At 40.5% G+C, this 21,747-nt stretch overlaps 1 protein-coding gene across 2 annotated transcripts in view; it reads left to right on the top strand.

The window, feature by feature from the left end:
• Window positions 1-21,747, top strand: part of GUCY1A2 (guanylate cyclase 1 soluble subunit alpha 2) — a 157,510-nt gene that overhangs the window by 80,205 nt on the left and 55,558 nt on the right. For both annotated transcript variants that reach the window (XM_054385249.1, XM_054385242.1), the window contains exon 5: window positions 6,909-7,394. In XM_054385249.1, the coding sequence (XP_054241224.1) occupies window positions 6,909-7,394 (486 nt within the window). The remainder of the gene's footprint in view (window positions 1-6,908; window positions 7,395-21,747) is intronic.

Raw genomic sequence — 21,747 nt, 5'->3', positions numbered from 1 at the left:
CCCTGTTCCCACCCAGATTTCTGTTAAGTCACTGGTTCATCCCTCTGCTAGTCACCTTTGACAGCAATTATCAAATCCCCAGTAATGGAGAATCCAGCTCTTCACTACTTGATGTTTCCGTTTTTCACTGCCCTTTGCACAGAATTTTATCCCACGTGAAACTATTTGTTTTCCAATGTGATCCTTTTACTTCTTGTTCATTTCACAGCCACAGAAGGTTGAGGTTGTAAGGGACCTCTGCACAGGTCATGTGGTTCCAAACCCGTGCTCAAGAAGAGCCACCTAGAGCCAGTTGCTCAGGATAATGTCCAGATGGCTCTTGAATATCTCCAAGGATGGAGACTTCACAACCTGCCTGGGCAGCCTGTGCCAGTGCTTGGTTGTGCTCTGTAAAAAAAGTGTTCCTCAATGTTCAGAAGGAACCTCATGCGTGTCAGTTTGTACCCACTGCCTCTTGTCCTGTATCTGGGCATCACTGAAAAGACCCTTGCTCCATCATCTTTGCATCCTCCCTCCAGGTATTTCTATGCATTGATAAGGAGATGCTTCAGTCCCTTACTCATCTTTGTTGCCCTTTGCTGGGTACTCTCCAGTATGTTCACATCCCTTCTGTATGGAGGAGCCCAGAACAGGACACACTACTTCAGGTGTGACCTCACTAGTGCTGAGCAGAGGGTGAGGATCACCTGCTTCAACCTTCTGTACCTCTCAAGAATACTGTTAATCTTTGATGCAAGGGCCCATTGCTGGCTTGTGCTCAGCTTGATGTCTGCCAGGACCCCCAGATCCTTTTCTGCAAAGCTTTTCCCACTGGATTTGTAGAGCTGCCTCACCTCTGCACCATCTTTTAGTGTATTTGAAGATTTTCATATCCCCACCCTGAGATTTTTCATCTTTTAGGTAAACCATTTGGGTTTTTCTCAAAGATCTTTGTAGGTCATACTTTCTAGACTTTTCCTCACATTCATTGCTCTTTGCCTTACTCAGTAGCTGAACCAGCTGTTTGTTTTACCAAGACAGAATAGATTTGCCCATTTGAGGCCTGAACACTGGTGGTCAGAGAATAAGAATTACTTCCTGTGTTTTCCAGGCTCTATTCTTGATTGCATAGTCCTGTTTACATAGTTCCATTGTTGTCCATCATAGTTGCAATGCTTCTTCTAGATGTGTCACCTGGAAACATAAGCAGAATCACTGCATTTCTTTCTGAAAGTGTCCTTTTGCCTTGTCCAGTGCTTACAAAATCCCCTAACACCCTAAATTGTCAAATACTTTGGAATATCTTGCTGTACATGTCCCTGAGACACTGCCATGTATCCTATTCAGAGAGGTGAATCCACCTGTTTTAAAATTCAGATTAGCAACTGTCTCTCCTTTCTAAAAGTCACCCTGTACTCTTATCCTCAATGTGCAGTGTTGTTTTTTTAGGGTTTTTTTGGTGTGTTGTTTTTTATTTTTTTTTCTGAGCTTGTTTTATTTTTCTTGATAGTGTCCAAGTTGGTTTGTCATAAGCCGAGTTTTCCCCAATCTTCCCAGTCTTCTGAATAATTGTGATCTTGTTAAAGAAGGAGTTTTGTTTATTCTCTGTCCTGAAGGGACAAACACCAAAACATGCCCTAACCCAAACAATGGGCTAAGCACCTGTGAATTTGCAAGCCAGGACATTTCCTGGGGTCCAGGTGGTCCAGGTAAATGTGTAGCACATGTAACTAACCATGTAACACATCTGTGAACTGTGTGTGCCCCGGCCATGTTTGGACATGCCCCAATTCTACAGGTGAAGCTATCAGGTTTCTCCCTTACCAATGGACTTTAATTGTCTTTAGACAGTATTTAAAACAGCTGAGAAGGTAGGCAATTTGCCTTATTCTTATCAAGAAAGCAACAAGAGCCAAATGCTGCCAAAGTTGCAGCTAAAGAGCTTGTCCTAATAGGCAAACTACAGCTGTCCTTGTACCTGGAACAAAGCAACCAGTGCTCCAAGAGTCCTGTGCTGGAGGCAGGAAAGGGGAAAATCCCCAAGAGATCTGAATCCTGGAAGAGCTTCACTGCTACAGCCCAAAGCAACCAACACTCTGAGAGGCCTCTGCTGGAACACCTGAGAGAGAGGAAGTCATCCACTACTGACTGTGAGCTGATGAAAGCTCCAAGAGCCCTGTGCTGGAGCACCCAAGAGAAGAGAAGCTGTCTGCCACAGACTGCAAGATGAACAAAGCTCTGAGAGGCCTCTGCTGGAACACCTGAGAGAGGGGAAGTCATCCACTACTGACTGTGAGCCGATGAAAGCTCCAAGAGCCCTGTGCTGGAGCACCCGAGAGAATAGAAGCTGTCCACCACAGACTGCGAGACAATCAAAGCTCTGAGAGTCCCACGCCAGAGCGCCCGAGAGAGGAGAAGCTGTCCACCACAGACTGCAAGCCAGTCAAAGCTCTGAGAGCCCTGCACCAGAATGCATGTGAGAAGAGAGGCCCCTTAGCCCTCTTCGAGCCAAGAACTACCTGAATTATAGTTACAGCATCTGGAAAGATACTGGACAAATTAGCAAGCCGTGAGTACCTGGCTACTTTGCTATAGAATCCCTCTTGTGGGAAACCGCAGATCGTGGCACCTCAATTTCAAATTTGAATCGCCGTGTTGGAAATCTCCAGTTTTTGCTTAAATTGCTTAATTGTCTTCATATTCCTTGTATGTGAAATATATTACCCACAACCGAATAACAGAGCTTGTAAATATACTTTGTAAATAAGTTACAGTGGTGCCTGAAGATACCACCACCAGAATATTAAATATAAAATATATTTATTACACTCTCATTGAATTTGTTCACTGTATGAAGTCAAGCATACATGTATAACTGTTTACAGAAGTATGGCCTAAGTTTCCCAACCTGATGAAGAAAATGATATTTTAATGTTCCAATTCATTCTCAAAAACACCACCTCATATTTCCATTAATATTTTCCAGAAGGTGTGTACACTATTCCAAGACACCTGTCTTTGTAGAGAGAAATGCCATCTTCTATCAGTGCAACAGATGAGGCTTTTCTCTATGCTTTTCCTTAAAGAGTAGGCAGTGGAGTTGGCATTTGATCCACATTTAATGGTGAGGTGGCATGCATCCAGAGCATGCAGAGTGTTGGATATTGTGTATCTGATGAAGTAGCCACTGGTGTGCGGCACAGTAGGGGGCTGTTTCATGTTCTCAAACAGCAGCTGTAGAGTCTGTCAGTGTTTCCTGGGTGGGTCTTTGAGGAGAGGCTGAAAGAGCTCCTGAAAGCAGGGCCTCTTCTGTTTGCTCCTCTTTCTTCACTCTTTGTGGTTTCAGTGGAACTAAAATTCAGCTGTAGGGTTTTTTCTTTTTCATCATAGAGCTACTTAGACCATACCATCATTGACAGCAATGTAATCCTGCAAAATATGATGTGTAATTGCTCATTTCAAAATGAGCTCTCTTACACCACTATAAATCAAGAGAACATCCTCTGAAAACAGTGGACTAACTCAGTGAGAATACTATTAGAAAGACAAGAAAGCAATGAAATGTAGCAATAATGAATTACAACTGATGACAGAAGTGTTTCAGTCTTTCTCTGCTTACAAGAAAGATAGATGATGTAATCCTGATTGCCTGTGGGTTTACTGTTCAGGTCTAAAGCCAGCTCTGGGGAGATGCCCAGAATTATGACTTGCTATGCCAAGCTTCAGACAAATCTGAGATCCCATTTCTTTCAGTTCTATTTTAAGGTACAGAGAAGGATGTAAGAAGCACAAGAGTCCAAAGAAAAGAGGTGAATCATAGTTGCAGACTGAAGTCTTCTAGAAAGAGTCCGAATTGTTACAGAAAATTCTTTAGAAAGGAAAGGGCTTCAGAAAACTGAGAAGAGTGGTGGGGGAGTTTTAGGTGGGGGAGTCTTAGCTGGGGCAGTTTTACTTCTGCTGTCCAGTTGCCTAATTTGGCAACTTGAAGAGAGTAGTTGACCAAGAGAGTAGTTGGCCAAGAGAATAGTTGGCCATTCTCTAAAAATCAAACCCTCTGTTATCAAGAGAGAGCAGGACATCAGAACTGCTAATGTAACATGAAAGGAGTGATAGGAAATATGAACCAATTCATGTTAGGCAGAACAAGTGTTCACAACATTCAGAGGATAAAGCTGAAATAGCACTGAACCTTTGACAATTTTAGGAAACTAAGCAGCTGTGTAGGGAGACATCTTTGCAAAAGTTTCTAAAAATCCTCTTATTGAAGAAGGAGGTCAACTCACTTGGACAGAAGAGGTAATTGTTAGTTTTTGTTGGTTTGTCTGTGTCTTCTGTTGCTTCCTACACCTAAGTCTCAAAGTGTGTTGTAGGGTGATCGATACCGTTGTTCCTGCTGTGCTGAAAGGCCAAATAAGCACTCGGAATTGATAATTTGCCTAGAATTACCCAGAAGCAGAGCAGGGGGACTCTGGAGTGCCTGGGTTTTGTATGTTATTCACTTGATCGGTGCTTCCTGAGGAGAATCCATCCAGTAAGGATTGGCACAATACATTCACACGGACAGAGATCGTGTCAAAGAGTTTAACACCTCAAATTGACAAAGGTGAAGCAGGAGCCCAGAGGGATGCATCAATTTTCCTTAAGTCTCACAGCAGGTTAACAGAAAAAAACATGGCTCCAAGCCAGGTGCCTTGTCTTACTGACAAGCAGCCCACCCCCAGGCAGGATGGCTCAGCCAAAGGTCTGTGGTCACACTCTCTCCTCCTGAGCTGACACTCTGTTTTCTGAAGATGGAAGAAAGAAGTGATAATATGAAATACATTTATTTTGCATGCCAATGAAGTTCTAGGAACAGAAAATTAAAAAAATGTCTGGCAAAGGTGAACAAAATACAAAAACATCATACCATGTATTTCACGTTTGTCAATTAGCACTTCAGAATTAAACCAATTTTGTATGTGCTCTTTGAAAGCATGAAGCTGAAGGCATGAGAAAGCACAGATTTCCTTTATGTTTTGAGCAGGGAGCCATAAATTTTAAAAATTAAAAAGAACAGTTAGTCTGGAGCCCTGAATCTGTCCATCTAGGTAGCTGACTAGTTTTCTCAGAGAGATGTCTGTCCCAGAGCAAAGCTGAAGAAACAAGACCTAGAAATGTAAATATTAATAGGTTCATGGGAACATAAATTAGGGAAAATGACAATTTTAATTACTTTCACTTAGTGAGTTCCCAGGCTGACCTCAGAAGCTAGACCTGTTGGGTTGCTAGCAGCGTAGAGGATGGAGGCAGAGGGATATGTGGATGGGATACACTCAGTCCCCATGTTGATGGTAGGATCTGCAATGACAGCATATTAATGTGACATAAAAATTCCTAAGAGAAGCAGGAGCTTTCCAGCATCTGCCATAAATATGGAAAGTACCACATCAGGGTAGCGGTCAGTTGAACAGGAGCTTCCAGACCTCTGGACACTTTAAATCACATCACTATTGCAGACAGCTCTGGATTTTCTGATTGAGGCTTTCCTGTTTTGCTTCGAAGGATTATGGAAGAAAGGAGAGGCAAATGATAGAGTGAACCATGTGAGAGTGATGGAATGCCTAAACAATGACAGAACCAGAGACTGGAGGAAAAACACAGATTTAAGGCATTGTGGTACCTAATAGTGTGCTTAGACACACAAAGTATGTGTGTGGTGCCTGTTTTGACAATGAGATCCTTGGGTTAAGGACTGTGATTTTTTTCAGATCACCTAGCGCTGTATTGCCCTGGTCTTTGTGCAGTTTTGGAATGAAAACACTAAGGGCAGTTGTTTTTCATGGCAGAGACTATGGAGGCTGTATTTAAAAAGAGATTCAGTTTATCCAATTTGATCACTTTCTACTCAAACAGAACATGCTCATCTTAATTTTTGAAAACTGATTTGGTTGGTTTTGCTTTTTAAATGTTATATTCAGGTGGAAAGCGTCCCTTTACAGTACTTGACAGTTAGTAAAAACTTAATAAAAATCAGAATGTGCATAGCCCCATATGTCACGTACATCATTACAGCTGGTTTTCAGTGTCCATTTCAGTTTGCTAATTCTGTGTTCAAGTGCCACCATGGACCAAGAGGTGACAAGCCAGGGCCTCCCTGATAACAGCCACTGGACAGCACTCAAAACATCTAGCCATCTAACAGGCAAATGCAAACATCTATAAAACAGTGTGATGAACCACGTGCTACTCCTTTTCTATTGTTCCTTCGTCTATTCTGCAAATACAAATTATGTGAATTTGTATCACCAAGAAATCTGCAGGCTGTCAGACAGCTCTGCATGTATGAGAAGGCAAAAGGCAATAGGAGCACTGGCAGACTTTTCCATACCATTCATTATTTTATAGAATGCTTTCTCACTTCTGTTCTTATTTGATTCCTCTATAACATGGCCACATTTGACTTAGTTTATTTTTTTTTCCCTGAAAAAGAACAGAAGCTACTTCACCATTTTAGCAGCCCCTTTCAGATAGTTGTAATTTCTGTTTAATTTTGTGCTTTTTATAATTTATAGCTAAGTAACATAGAAGGATCTTCTCTGGAATTTAAGGCCAGGTACATTCCAGGAGCAAAATTTAGAAGTGTTATTAACATGCTGTTATGAGAATTGCATGTTATTGTAGGTGCTTTCTTATTTAATTGGATTGAAATGTAATCCAACATCTGATTTGGGAGTACATCTGTGACAGTATTGGCTATTTTTTGACTCACCTTGATGAGTAGACTATGTGAGTCTCATTACTTGAACAGGTGAGTGCAAGAGGCTTCTATATGAAAGGTTACAGTTTATGTTTATTTTTTTAGCTGAGGAGGAAAGATGAGGAGGGTAAAATGGGGATCCACATCTATCAGCTAATTTTCCCTTTTTTTAAACTTTATTTTTATTTTGTAGGTGATGGAAATTAAAGGACAAATGATTCACGTGCCCGAATCAAATTCAGTTTTGTTTCTGGGTTCCCCCTGTGTGGACAAGCTGGATGAACTGATGGGCCGAGGCCTCCATCTTTCAGACATACCTATCCATGATGCCACTCGTGATGTCATATTGGTTGGGGAGCAAGCAAAAGCCCAGGATGGCTTAAAAAAACGAATGGATAAGCTGAAGGCGACGCTAGAATGCACACACCAAGCCCTGGAAGAGGAGAAAAAGAAAACCGTAGATCTTCTTATTTCTATTTTCCCTGAAGAAGTGGCTCAACAGTTGTGGCAGGGGCAACAGGTTCAGGCCAGGAAGTTTGATGATGTCACCATGCTTTTCTCGGACATTGTTGGCTTCACTGCCATCTGTGCACAGTGTACACCCATGCAGGTCATCAGCATGCTGAACGAACTCTACACACGATTTGACCATCAGTGTGGATTCCTGGACATCTACAAGGTAATAGCTCAAGTCCTAAATTAGAAACTAAGATAAGTTAAAAATCCCTGTAGCCAAATTACAAACCTTTGCTATAAAAATGGAAAGGTAATATTTTTGTTTCACATGGGAAAAAAAAAAATCTGAAGTATACCCACTGAAAATCAAATACTTTGATTCTAAGCTGTCATCATGGGTCCCCAGTGGGAGTGCATGACTCCTCTGTTACAGCCTGCTTGCTTTTAGGTGACACATGAGCCACTGTATCCTAAGGATGAGGAAGTGTACAGTGGTGACCCTAGCCCAACTTGCAGCTTCTGGAAGGCACACAAATGCTTTCTGTTTCAGCCAAACTCAAACGCTTTAGGGTTTAGGCACTTAACCCTTTCTCTGATGGAATTCTATTTTTCCATAAAGAGCAGAGCATTCATTAAAAAGATTGTTGTAAGAGATTTAACCTTCTGCTGAAAAACAGGAAGAGGACACGAGATGTCTGGCATTTGTAGTAAATAGAATGAGTGGAGATGTGGCACTGGAGTGCCATGCTCCTTTACTAGTCTGAAGTAAATATCACATGTTGGTCCTGTTAGAGACTTCATCATCTTCACTTCTCTTTAGTGGATTTGGTGTCCAGTGTGTATTTCAGATTAAAAAGAGAGGAGGTAGAATTTAATAAATGTAGTTAAGATTATGTAATTATCCTTTGAAATTTATTGAGAATATGTTTTACATGTGAAATAACTTTAATAGGAAAAGCAAAACATTTTTTGTTATAACTGAATGCACCAAAGCAAATAAAAATGTAGTTGTAAAATTATATATTGACATAATTTTCTGTCAAAGGCTTGCAGACAGACTAAATCACCAGCTTTCAAACTGTTTCAAATAGTATTTATTCATAAGATGCAGAGAAAAGCTCTGCACAGACAGAGTGTTGTCTCTTTCATTTTTAGGCTCCAATACACTTCAAAAAGGCATTCAAAAATCTTTATTACCCACCTAAATAATAATTGTGGCTGAAAATTTACAGTACATGCCACAGATAGAACTGAACATGGTATGGATGGATATAGGACAGTATACCAAAGTAAGAGATCATGCTGCAAATCAAGTTTTGTGCTCCTGGGCTAAGGGTTTGTATTAGTAATGCTCAGAAGCCAAAGACTGTGCTGGGAAGGGACTACAATGGAAGATAGCATTGGAAAATTGCTACTTTGATATGGTCAGAAAAGACTGGAAGTTTGTTTGCTGTTTGCATTAATCTGGTATTACTGAGCTAGATATCAGGCTAGCTCAGAGAACAGGACTTGCAAAACTTTTGACCCACAGTCCAGAGTGACCCTGTTTCACATACTGTGTCTGGTACATTGGTGTACTTAGAATCATAGAATCAGTCAGGGTTGGAAGGGACCACAAGGATCATCTAGTTCCAATCCCTCTGCCATGGGCAGGGACACCTCACACTAGATCAGGCTGGCCAGAGCCTCATCCAGCCTGAATCTCCTCACTTCCAGCTTTATTCCATTCCCCCTAGTCCTATCACTACCTGATAGCCTAAGAAGTCCCTCCCCAGCTTTCTTGTAGGACCCCTTCAGATGCTGGAAGGCCACAATAAGGTCACCTCAGAGCCTTCTTTTCTCCAGACTGAACAGCCCCAACTCTCTCAGTCTGTCTTCATAGGAGAGGTGCTCCAGCCCTTTGATCATCCTGGTGGCCCTTCTCTGGACATGTTCCAGCATGTCCATATCCCTCTTGGAATAGGGGCTCCAGAACTGGACGCAGTCCTCCAGGTTGGGTCTCACCAGAGCTGAGTAGAGGGGGAGAATCACCTCCCTTGACCTGCTGGCCGCACTTCTCTTGATGCAGCCCAGGATCTGGTTGGCTTTCTGGGCTGCAAGTGCACATTGACAGCTCGTGTTGAGCTTCTCATCCACCGGCATACCCAAGTCCCTCTCCTCAGGGCTGCTTTCCACCCAGTCACTGCCCAGCCTGTATCAGTGCTTGGGATTGCCTCGACCCAGATGCAGGACCCTGCACTTCATCTTGTTGAACCTCATGAGTTGGCTTGTGCCCACCTCTCCAGCCTGTCCAGGTCCCTCTGGATGGCATCCCTTCCCTCCAGCATGTCTGCTGCACCACACAGTTTGGTGTCATCAGCAAACTTGCTGAGGGTGCACTCAATGCCACTGTCCCTGTCACCGACAAAGATATTGAACAAGACTGGTCCCAGGACTGAGCCCTGAGGGACTCTGCTTGTCACTGGCCTCCACTGGGACATGGAGCCATTTACAGCCACTCTTTGGATGCAGCCATCAAGCCAGTTCTTTATCCATCTCGTGGTCCACCCATCAAACCCATGTGTCACCAGTTTGGAGACCAGGATGTGGTGCGGGACAGTGTTGAAGGCTTTGCTCAGGTCCAGGTAAATGACATCAGTTCCTCACCCCTCATCTATTAATGTTGTGACCTTGTCATAGAAGGCCACCACGTTTGTCAGGCAGGATTTGCCCTTGGTGAAGCCATGCTGACTGTACCCAATCATCTCTTCACTGTTTTTCTGTCTCAGTAGTGCCTCCAGGAGAATGTGCTCCATGATCTTACCAGGCACAGAGGTGAGCCTGACTGGCCTGTAGTTCCCTGGTTCTTTCTTCTTACCCTTTTTGAAAATGGGAGTAATATTTCCCATTTTCCAGTCCGTGGGGACTTCCCCAGACTGTCAGGACTTTTGGAATATAATAGAGAGGGGTTTAGCAACCTCATATGCCAGTTCTCTCAGTACCCGTGGGTGTATCCCATCGGGTTCCATGGACTTGAACACTTTCAGGTTCTTCAGGTGATCACGAACCTGATCTTCACTTATGATGGGCAGTTTTTCCTCCTGCTCCCTGCCATTATCTTTCATGACTATTCCAGGAGTGTGGCTGGAGGCCCTTTCAGTGAAGACTGAGGTAAAGAAGTCATTGAGAACCTTAGCCGTTTCCAGGTCACTTGTCACCATTTCACCTGTTTCCTTTCTGAGGGGGCCCACACCTTCCCTAGTCTTCTTTTTACCATTAATATTCCTGTAGAAATTCTTAGTGTTCCCCTTGATCTCTCTGGCTAGATTCAATTCAAACTGTGCTTTGGCTTTCCTAACCAGGTCTCTTGCTGCTCAAGCAGCTTCCTTATATACCCCCCATTCTAGCTGTCCTTTCCTCTACTCCTTGTAGAGTTTCCTTTTAAGTGATAGCACGTCCAGCAGCTCCTTGCTCATCCAGGCAGGCCTCCTAGCATTCTTCCCTGCTTTTCTCTTTCTTGGTATACATCTCTCCTGAATACTGACCAGCTATCCTGGGCCCCTCTTCCCTCTAGGGCTTTGTCCCATGTCACTTTGGCCAGCAGATCCCTGAAGTGATCAAAGTCTGGATGCCTAAAGTCCAGGGTCGTAAGCTTAGAATACGTCCTCCTGGTTGCCCTGGGGATCTTAAATTCAACTGCTTCATGGTCACTGCAGCCAAGGCTGTCTCTGAGCCTCACATTGGTTACCAGCCCTTCCCTGTTGGTGAGAACAAGGTCACGTTCTCAGTTAATGTTCTCCCAGATGATTAATTTCAGCTAGCTGTTTTGCGGCATTCAGGACATTCTTTGTTGAAAACTATGGTTACATGGGAATGGGAAATAAAATATGTAAAACGCTATGCCCTGTTTGGAAGGAAGGTTGGTTGAGTCCTGTGAAAACACTAAGAAACAAATATTTATACATGGGTCATGAATATTGTATCATTTAGACCATGGCTTTCTTCCACTTACCTAACCTTGAGCCACTTCAGATAGAAAGATATTACTGTGGAAATACTATCATGACCAGTGGCATATGATGATGGCTGCTGAAATAGGCAAGGTAAGATTATGCATTCAGAAAAGGAATAAAGACTCTAAAATTTAAGACCTCCATATAATTCTATGAGCAGAAGAATAAATAAAAGCTTTTTTTCTATGGAAGGATGTTTTACACCTCTAACACCTTTCCTTCACTGTTACTGCTTTAATATATCCAGTTCTTTCTCAGAAGCTTTCATCTTTGGTTTTCCTCTCTCACCCCTCGCCCTTATGCTCACTGAGACTCCCCACATATCCTCTGCTTCCCTTTACAGCCCACCCATGAGCAAGGCAGTGTGCAGTATGGCTATTGTGAAGCTGTATATAACATTATTATTCTCCCCCCATTTTTTTTTTGTAGCCAGATGTTTAAAAACGTTAATGTGGGGTTAAGTGAAGGTGACTCAGTTGAGCATTACAGAAAGACGAAACTCAGGCAATGAATGCTTTTTCTTTTCCTTAGAGAATCAGTCTTAAAATATTTTTTTTTTTTAAGAGGATTTGTATCTTAAAATAACATTAGCTCACGTGTTTATATTCTTTTTTCCCCATTTGTTCCAGATGATATTCTGGAAGCTAAGTTTATTGCTAGGAATGATAGCCACCACAGCAACTACAATTTTAGAAGTTAATATCAGGCAGTGAACTTTAGATATGTAATCACCTCTATTTGTACCTGCAGCCTACCTCTAAGATATACTTCTGTTACTAAGCTACAGAAATTTATCATGTGGCCTATGTATACATCAAAACAGATAAGTTTTCAAATTTGCTTGTTCTTAAGCAACATGCAGTATAATTTGCAAAGATTACTGCCTTTTAAATAGAAATTCGTTAGATAATTTCCATGCTATGAATTATTCCCCCTTCTTTACTGTTACAGCAGTTTGAATTCAGAACCTTGATGCTTCTAATCTTGGTCTCAGATCATGAATGCAATGTTTTCAATTGTCGCATACTAATCTTTCAGGGATGTTTATAGACAGATATGGCACAGAAAGAACAAAGATCCTTGCATTTAAGAAGTCAGAGAGGAGAAGCATAATGAGCTGTTCAATACAGAGTAAGAAGTACTTGGAAAAGGCTGAAGGGAGATGAATTAGACTTCATAATTTCATGGAAATGAAAGTAAGTACCTGTAACTGATGAGGTAAGGAAAGACTATCCAATAGATGGATGTATAGGTAAGAATGACACAGGCAGATGATGAGCTCAGAAAATGAATTTAGATCCGTTTTGAATAGATACCAAAGAAGACAGATTGCATTTGTCCAAGCTGAGGGAGGACATTCCAGTAATTGAGATACATGGTAATAGGAGCCTGGGTGACAGTTTTAGCAGTCTAGAAGAATCAGTGGTTTAGAGTGAAACTTAAGAAAGTGCTTACATACAGCCTTGACAATAGGATCAAAGGGGACACTTGGGGTAATCACAGAAGGGAGAGGATGTGAGAGAACTAAGACCTGGCAATTCATTTGGAAACGGCATCTGCTGACTATCTGAACTAATTGTATTTGATGGGAATTGAGGAATGTGAGAAAAAGATGAGGTCAAGGAGGGAGTGCAAATCAAAGCAATGTAGATGCAGATGCTTGGTGAGCTGGTGTCTGTCAACATGCAAGTAGGAACATCTACTGCAGCAGCAGAAGTAATGGAAGAGGGATCTCAGTAAATTTTTAAAGCAATTGTTTTGGGTAAAAAATGCACTAATTGGCTTGTGTGTGTGTTTTTATTTTAACCTGTGTTTCTTTATATCTGAGTTTCCATTGTTGACAACTTAAGTGCTGGAAAACAATGCTTCAGCTAAACCATCTCCTTATCAACTATTCGGATGTGCTGTAGCCATAGCTGCTGGCATAAAAATTTAACCCTGCAGACTCATGAAATCTTCCCTGCTTAAGACTCCAGCTTCTCTTTCTCCTTCCAAGTAATATGCCTTTGTCATAGAATCACTGTAAACATTTTTTCCTTGTTAAGTCCTTTTGCCTGTTTAGGCCTGCTTTCTCAACTATTTCCCCCTCAGTTTCCTTTCTGAAACAGCTCCATTTGCCTTCCCTTTAACTAGTGCATGAAGTAGAAGCAGCACATGGCTATGCATGCACTGGCTGGGTAGCTGTATATGCTGGCTGGGCAACTCTGAACCAAGGAAAGCAGAACCAGGCCTGTTCCTTTCTGTGTCAGTTTCTTTGTGCTCTTTTGACAGTGTAGCATTTATCCTTGAAAACATTTGCAGATTTTTTCCTAACACTACACTTCACTTTTTGTGATGTGCTGAGTCCCGTTTTCCATGTCTAAGCAGGAAGTCCTAAATGTTTTCAACAATCAGCTGTTGTCAGGTGCCATTATTTCACTGCTATATGTGTTTATTGTGAAACTTCTAATTGAAGTGCATTGAGTATTTACTGAATATGACAATATAATTCCACAGGTTGATTTCATAGTTAGAATTCACAACTTTGTGAACTGATATTTGTACATATTCATATGTATGTTCTTAAGCTTACTATCAGTGCCATAATGACTAAAGAATACTGCAGTGACAGAATTAATGAGCTTCAGACTAATCTCAGGTTTTCCAGACTTTATGTTCATGGATTGAAGACCATAATCTCCAAGTTCACAGCCACAATTTTTATCTTCCATCACTTCCATTGTTTTAGCCTTGTATGTTTCATGAAGCTTGAGAAGGTTTCCAAGACTTTTTGATTCAGTTTAGGCATTTGCAGAATGAAAATTATTCTGAAATGCAATTAAAATATGTAAATTATACTGATACTGAGCAATATAATATGCATAAAATACCATAATATACATTTTTTAAGATGAATAGGTGCAGGTTTGGGTATTACCAGTGTGTACTAGGTGTTGTTTCTTCCCGTTAAAGTCAGTGGGTTTTGAATGTGAATAGAAGAAAAAGGGTAGTAGGAAAAAAATCCCATTGCTCTTTCTGTCTGTGGTGCCACTGAGTCCTGGTAGAGCTGCCCTTCAGGATGCTGCTTTGTTCATGTCTCACTCTCTGGCTGTGCATGGACTTGCTGGCATACAAGTGCGTCAGACTCCAGTATGAAGTCAGGGCAAAGCTGGGACACCTATCTGGTTTTTGGAACTCAGAGGTATTGTTGGGTTAAGTTTAAAAACAACCAAAACCCAAAGCAACCAAACCAAACAACCAAAAACCAACACAAAAGATTCCTTGAATTTTCCCTGCAGACCTGGTGTATCATCACCCAAGAGCTCCAGGGTATTTAAGACTTCCCATAACTTTAAGCAGGTATTTTTCTGCAGCCTCATGGAGGATTTACACTTTTTGTCTTGAGGGAGATGTGAAAATTAAGCAAACAGACATGCAGACTCCAGAAGAATTATTCTTTACTTTATAAGGATAGGGCCCTGCACAAAGCACTAAAACATCTGTGCATACTCTCCTGCTTTAGGCAATTCATCACACAAGAACCCTCTAGACTCTAGGACTTCTGTATATAGTTTCTTCTTCAGGAATACTATGCTTGTATATATTTCCTTCTCTTTTGTCTTGTCCCTTCCAACCTTCTCTTATCTGAAAAGCACACATTTGTTTATAAATGTTCTGTTTCATTTCCCTCAAGATGCTTGGAAGCCTTAGAGTCTACATCCAACTTGCACGTCCTGGGAGGGCTTCTCAAGTCGTTGGTTTGTGAGTGAACCTTGGCCATCCTGACATATTTGGACAGGACTGAGAGGGGACACTTCCTTCTTTGGGACACTTCCACCATATTGAGGAGGAAGCCCGACATACTGGCTGGACAGAGACCTTGGCCCTGTTGCAGCAGGCAGATCTCCCTGATATTGTGTTTTGTTAAACCCACCATTAATAGTTAAATCCTTTATTTTCTTGTGTCAAGTTTTTCTGCCTTCTAGAGGGACCGCAGAAAGTTTATTGCACTTTCCATTAGCATAGCCTATTTCCATTTGAACAGTCCAGTATTGTGTCAGATCTAGAAGATACAGGGCACAACTGTGACAACATTTGTCTGGCCCTTCATATAGCTGAGCCAGCCAAAATGCAGCATTTTCATCCATGCAAATAGCATTCATAACTGTACCATAATGTCTTAAATTATTGAAACAAATATGGAGAATACAGGAAATTTAGGAGGAACTAACATGAATTTCAAGTCAGATAAATTAAAGCTTATGTAACTTTGAGGAACATGATATTGTTCAACAGTAGTTTTAATACTGGAGTATATATATGGTAAAGGACAGCCACATTAAACTGAAATATGTGTTGTAAGTTATGCATAATCATTTCAATAATTTCTTTTTTTAAACAGTTCCTTACTTTGCATCTACCTCATATAAGGCAGAATACCAGCAAGGACATTTTCTATTAATTAGACATATTTGGTGTGATTTTCACAGTTTCAAACTTACCTACAAAGAAATAATTTCTTCACTGTGACTTATATTCCATGACTGTTGTGTGCAAACCCCATACTGCCATCATGTAAACTGTAAGTCATCTAACATGTTCCTATTTTAACTTGTGAGAGAAACACTTTTAAAATACCAGATAATAATTCTACACAATTACTATCTGTGCTTTTGTGAAGAAAGCACTCTGAATTCAAATGTAGATGAGTTTCTCCATCTGTTGGATACTGATAAATTTATGCTTGAGACTGCTAAGTAGGTTTGCACCATTAAATTCACAGAAAAAAATAATATGCCCTCTGGCCTGGTAAGAGCAATTCCTTCATATTTAGTCACTCAGAAAAGGAGCTGGCTTTTACAGTAAGGGATTTCTTGAAAAAACAAAGTTTACCAGAGGAACAGATTTCTCACCTTCATAGCTGGACACTTGGAATCTATTCCTGCTCACAGAGGTAGAGTTTTTCATACACTGAACTATTTCCAAAAGCAGAATGCAGTGTTTTAAAGGTGTTGCTGAATTACCTTGAAAATTTGGTACACGATTCCACTGCTTAGGAGTTAATTTTGAAAAGTTAACTTTAAAAAGGTAGAAACTGAAGGAGATTCTTTGGTCCATTTGAGGTCAGTCTTATTCTAAGATCCTATCTTGAAAACTTTTACAACCTTTAAGCAACAGGAAGTTTTTAATAGTATCTAAGAGATTTTGGATATCTATAAATAGCATTGTATCCAACATGTAGAATTAATTTCAGCAAAAAACATCAGACCTAAGTATTTTAAGCTGACAGATGTTGTTAAGCTTCACAATGTTGCCCAATTCAACTGTGTTTCAAAGCATTTCTGCCATTTCTGCAGTGGAAAAACCTATGGAATACTTCAAATTGCAGGCAGAATCAGGCTTTAGTTTGTATTCACACATCAAGCAAACAAGAAGGTTTCGATCAATGTGAAGAAGGTCAGTATTCACTTTTTGTTATGTAGGGAGAAAAGTAGATCTGGAAGCTATCTTGGGATTGAGTATACTTGGGCCATGCTTAAAGAAGGCTTTTCTGAACTGCACTTACATCACCTCGGAGAAAGAGCACGCACATTTCACCTCTTTGTGGGATAACATGTCTAATTTCTCTCCAGCATGTTTCTTTGTCGTTTCTTTCCTTAGGATCTGTATTTTAGATTAAGTAATTTTCTCAAGCCTTACTGTAAACTGCTGAAAATACTTCATGTCTGCCCTCCCTCTTCTTAGTGATTAATAACATCCCCGATCTGTATGCCAAAATATGCTTGCCAAGATACAGGATTTTTTGAGCTAAACAGTATCTTGCTGTTGTGCTAACAAAGAATATCTTAGCACTAGCAGTCAGTACACTCATATAATCTTTTTCCTGTTTTGGGGTACTTTTTGGAAGCAGGAACATGCACTCTGTGGGGTACTTTCAAAGGCATGGAGTGAGTCATACGTGAGAAGATAACAGCTCACTTGGAGTCTTCAGAGAGTTTAACAAACCAAGCTTTTCCAATCTGTACCCATCGTGGCTCACATAAACCTTACTTTCAGCCATTTTACTTGGGTCCTTCTACAGTAAATGGGTGGGGGGGATAGGGGGGGGGAAATCCAGAACAGGATGGAATACATCATGCCATGAAAGATAATTTTTTTTTAAGTGACTATAGAAAGAGTATAGATGAATATCTTAAATTAAAGGCTTAAATTTTGTGTGACTGATGCTGTGTAGTGTGAGTTTCATCCTCAATACAGTGTTGCAAGGCTGACTGATTTGCAGAGATATGTTTAGAGAATGATTTGGGTAGAAAGGAATACAGAAAATGTCAATGACATCTTGGGGTAGAATATGGATATCAAATAAATTATTCACTGTGATGGGTGCTGAGTTGTCTGACTTCAAATAAACCTAGAATGGAGAGAATTTCCCTTTTTCTTCAGTCTTTGTTCCATCCCTGTTAAAAAGGTATCCTGTTTGTTGATGAACTAGAAGTCATAGAAAGGAATAGTAAACCCAGATGGTAAGTCTGAAGCATCACTTTGTCATATACCATGGCCTTTTCCTGCTACTCCTGCTGTAAAACTAGAGAAAATAGATGAAAGGAAAGCCCTTTGGGATATGCTGTTAACTTCAAAGGTTTCTTACAGAGATAACTCTGGATTTCATCTTAAGGCTGATTTTTTCAGTATTCTTTTAGAAAGAAGATTTTCAGCTTTCATAAAAGATTTATAGTGTTGACATACTAGAGTTCAGTCTTGAAGCTGGAATGAAATATGGATGAATAGGATAATGAAAATTTTGGGAAGGCGTAGGTCTTTACTGTAGTGCCTGAAAACACTTCCCAGTTTATAGTTCCAGTTCTATCTGGAATCCTGCTAGGAGGAAACTTAAGAATCCACCTCCTTATATATTTAAGTGCTTCCATGTAAATGGAATCTAGGAGTACAGGAGGCTACAATGTGCTCTGGTAAATTCAGGCTAAGAAGTAGAGGAGTGGAACTTACTCCAAGAGAGAGCCAAGGATGTACTCTGACTTTGTCCTTAAGAAATTATTTTCAGATCATAAAAGCAACATTAGTATACTAGAATTCATTGATTTTGTTGTTAATGTAATCATAAGAATCACTTAAACTTTGTATTCTCCAACAGATGCTGTTCTGAGCTGAGATTAATCTCTAAAATTGGAAAGGAAACTGACATACAGAATGTAGAAGGGTTTTTCACCAGTTTGTCTGTCCATCTCTGCTTTTCTGAAGGACTGTTTCCCAGAACTTGCCCTGTCCTACTTCTAAAATTTACCTGCCTCTGTGACCTTCCATCTTCAGTCTGTCCATCTGCCTCTTCACATGGTCTTGTTGATTCTTTGTCTTCTACAGTTCTGAATCACAAACTATACTATTTATAACTTAGAATAGTCATCTAGACTATCTTCATAGTCAGTGAAGTATGATTTTATAAGTTAAGTGTGATTTTTTTAGTGTGAGATTCATCTTTTCCTGAAGGAGATACTTTGCACAGGTCAGATGGTTGCTAGAGTTCTGATTTCAGTTCATTAATTATAAAGAGAATTGAAGCATAGAGTGCTTTAGGTTGGAAGGGAACTTTAAAGGTCATCTAGTTCAAGCCCCTGCAGTGAGCAAGGAAATCTTTAACTAGATCAGGTTGTTCAGAGCCTTCTCCAACCTGACTTTGAAAGTTTCCAGGGATGGGGCTTCTTTCACCTCTCTGGACAACCTGGTCCAGTGTTTCACCACCCTCATTGTAAAAAAAAAATTCTTCCTTGTATCTAGTCTAAATCTTCCCTCTTCAATATGAAAAACATTATCCCTTGTCCTGTTGCAACAGGGCCTACTAAAAACATTGCCCTTGTCTTTCTTGTAGGCCCCCTTTAAGTACTGAAAGGCCACAATAAGACTTTCCTGGAGCCTTCTCTTCTCCAGGCTGAATAACCCCAACCCATTCAGCCTGTAGGAGATTTGCTCCAGCCACCAGATTTTTGTGTCTCTCCTCTGAACCTGCTCCAACAGGTTCATGTCCTTCTTGTGCTTAAGGCTCCAGAGGCGGATAGAGTCTTACCAGGGCAGGGTAGAGTGGCAAAATCACCTCCCTCAGCCTGCTGGCCATGCTTCTTGTATTGCACCCCGGGATGTGATTTGCTTTCTGGGCTGTGAGTGCACAGTTTTGGCTTATATTCAGGTTTTTTTCCCTGCTTGTGCCATGTACTTTTCATGTGCTTTATTTTTGCAGTTATTTAATCAGGTTTTACAGTTTAATGCCATGTTATGTAGTTTAATGCACAGAGGGTATTTTGGTTGTGTAAAATGAAGTTTCACTGCATTTCAATTTCTCTCTCACAATCAGCATCAACCCAAAATACTTCTTTCCTAATTTCGCTGTTATTTGTTATACTGGTACTGGAATAACTGCCATCACTACTGAGCATGAGTATTGTGCTGTCTCTCAACAGGATTCCTTAGAATACTGATTAATTCAAAGTTTGACTTTCCATGATTTTTGCAAATAGACACAACGATTGTCATCCAAAAAACTATTTATTGCTCACTCCCATTGAAACAGTCAGACTGTAAGAGGCAATGGCATATTCAAGGGTCCTTAACATTAGTGATGATTCTGTTCACTGTTAGCTAAGAAGACAAGTATTAACAAATATTCATCTAGCAAAGAAACTGAAGTGGTAAATTTGCTGATGATCATTAGAGAAAGATAAATAAAGGCTGACATTCTGGCAGATGCTAATCTGCTAGGTGATCACCAGGGAAACTGTAGTATTGCAGCTCCAAACAATGCAACTCCTGTCACTCAACTGAGCTATAAAGTTATCTATAATAAAATACACGAAGAAAAAAGAGCACTTCCCCCCCCCCAAAATCTCCTCTCTCTTTCTCTCCTCGGGAATATAGGTCACAAATCAGAAAAAAAAAAAAAAAAAAAAAAAAAAAAGAAAACAGAGGAATAATAATAAATCAATTGCCATTACTTTAATATTTCCTTGGGCAGTTTAAATATTACATCATGACAAGTTCCGAAAGTGTGGATAATTTTCAGCTTTAATTTTTCCGGTGTAGTTTGTGTAGCAGATTTTTCTTGGAATGAAAAGATACAGTATAACCTGCTGCAGTATAACCTCAATTATCTAAATGTCAGGGGAGAGAGAAAGCATTTGGATAATTGGAATTTCAGATAATTATCAATATAGCTAATAGATATAATGGAGAACATGAAGTACCATGCAGTTTGGATTGCAGTAGAGATTGCCATAACTAGTGCATTTTGATGGTCTGTGTTTGACATGAGTACTTGAAGAAGTACAAGAAGCCTCATGAGCTATTTACAAAATGTCAGGTGCATATGGAAAACTTATTTCTAGCTTTTTTATTTTGAGTTTTACACCCTAAAATACAAGGATTATGTTCTTTATCACTGTATTTGCTGAAACATCTCTTAAAATCCTTACTATCTGCAGAACTGTTTGGGTGTTCTTTAAAAAATTTACAAAATTACTTTTATTTGTGGTCAGTAAGTTTCACAGGCTTTTCTCTTTTCTAATCCATGTGGAATCTGATGTCATGTTTTCTTCCCTTCTTACGGTGCACCGCTATGAATAACTCTCCTGTTTTTCCTTGAGACACTGGGGGCTGCACTTAGCTCTCTCCAAAGCCATCCAGGATGAACAAACTCCTCTCCTCCAGCCTCTCCTCACAGAACACCTCTTGGTGGATTCCCACTGAACCAGTTTACCAATCTTTTGTCTTGTACTGAGGGGCACAAAAGTGGATGCATGATCTAGTTGTAGTCCAGTGTAGAGAGCGATAGCTACTTCCTCCTTTCTCTGTTCATACAGCCCGAGATATCATTTGTCATCTTTTCTCCCAGTTTCTGCTGGCCCAAGTGCTGCTTGCTGCCCATCAGAACCCTCAGGGTCTTTCCTGCAGGGCAGCTGCTCGTGAATTTGGCCCCAGTCTGTATCAGTTCCAGGGAAATTCCTTCCCAGGGCTTTGGGCTTTGCACAGGGACAGGGCATATCTTTGTTGAACTTTGAGTTTCCTGATGGCAAATTCATCCCACCTGTCCATGTTCATAGAATCATAGAATCATAGAAAGAATCATAGACTCATAGAATAGCTTGGGTTGGAAGGGACCTCCTCATGCAGTGATGGAAGCCCTGCCCTACAGCAAATTGACTGGTGACCCCCAGTTTGGTATCAGCTGCATGCTTGAGAGCATGAATAATATTATGAGGAAAATAATCACAGATTTTGTCAGAAAAGACAGGTAGTTTTTTTACATATTATATTTTTTAAAGTTGTGAATGAATCAGTATATATTGCATGCACCTGGAACAATGTGTCTGTATTTGGGTAGGAGAGGGGAAACACATAAGGAACAGGTGAAAGGAGAGGCAGGTATTTTAAGATGGAGAATAATGCTCTTCTGTGAAGGAAAAAACACACACCCAAACCAGAAAAGTAGGCTTTCTCAATGAGAAAAGTTAAGTGAGGAAGGTGAAGAGTGTTAAACTCTGGTTAGCTAAACCATTACCTCTTTCCCTGCTGCTTATTTCTCCTTTTTTTTTCCACTCT

This window comes from Indicator indicator, chromosome 1 (genome assembly GCF_027791375.1).
Source record: "Indicator indicator isolate 239-I01 chromosome 1, UM_Iind_1.1, whole genome shotgun sequence".
Taxonomy (NCBI): Eukaryota; Metazoa; Chordata; class Aves; order Piciformes; family Indicatoridae; genus Indicator; species Indicator indicator.
This window is presented reverse-complemented; position numbering and strand designations above follow the sequence as displayed.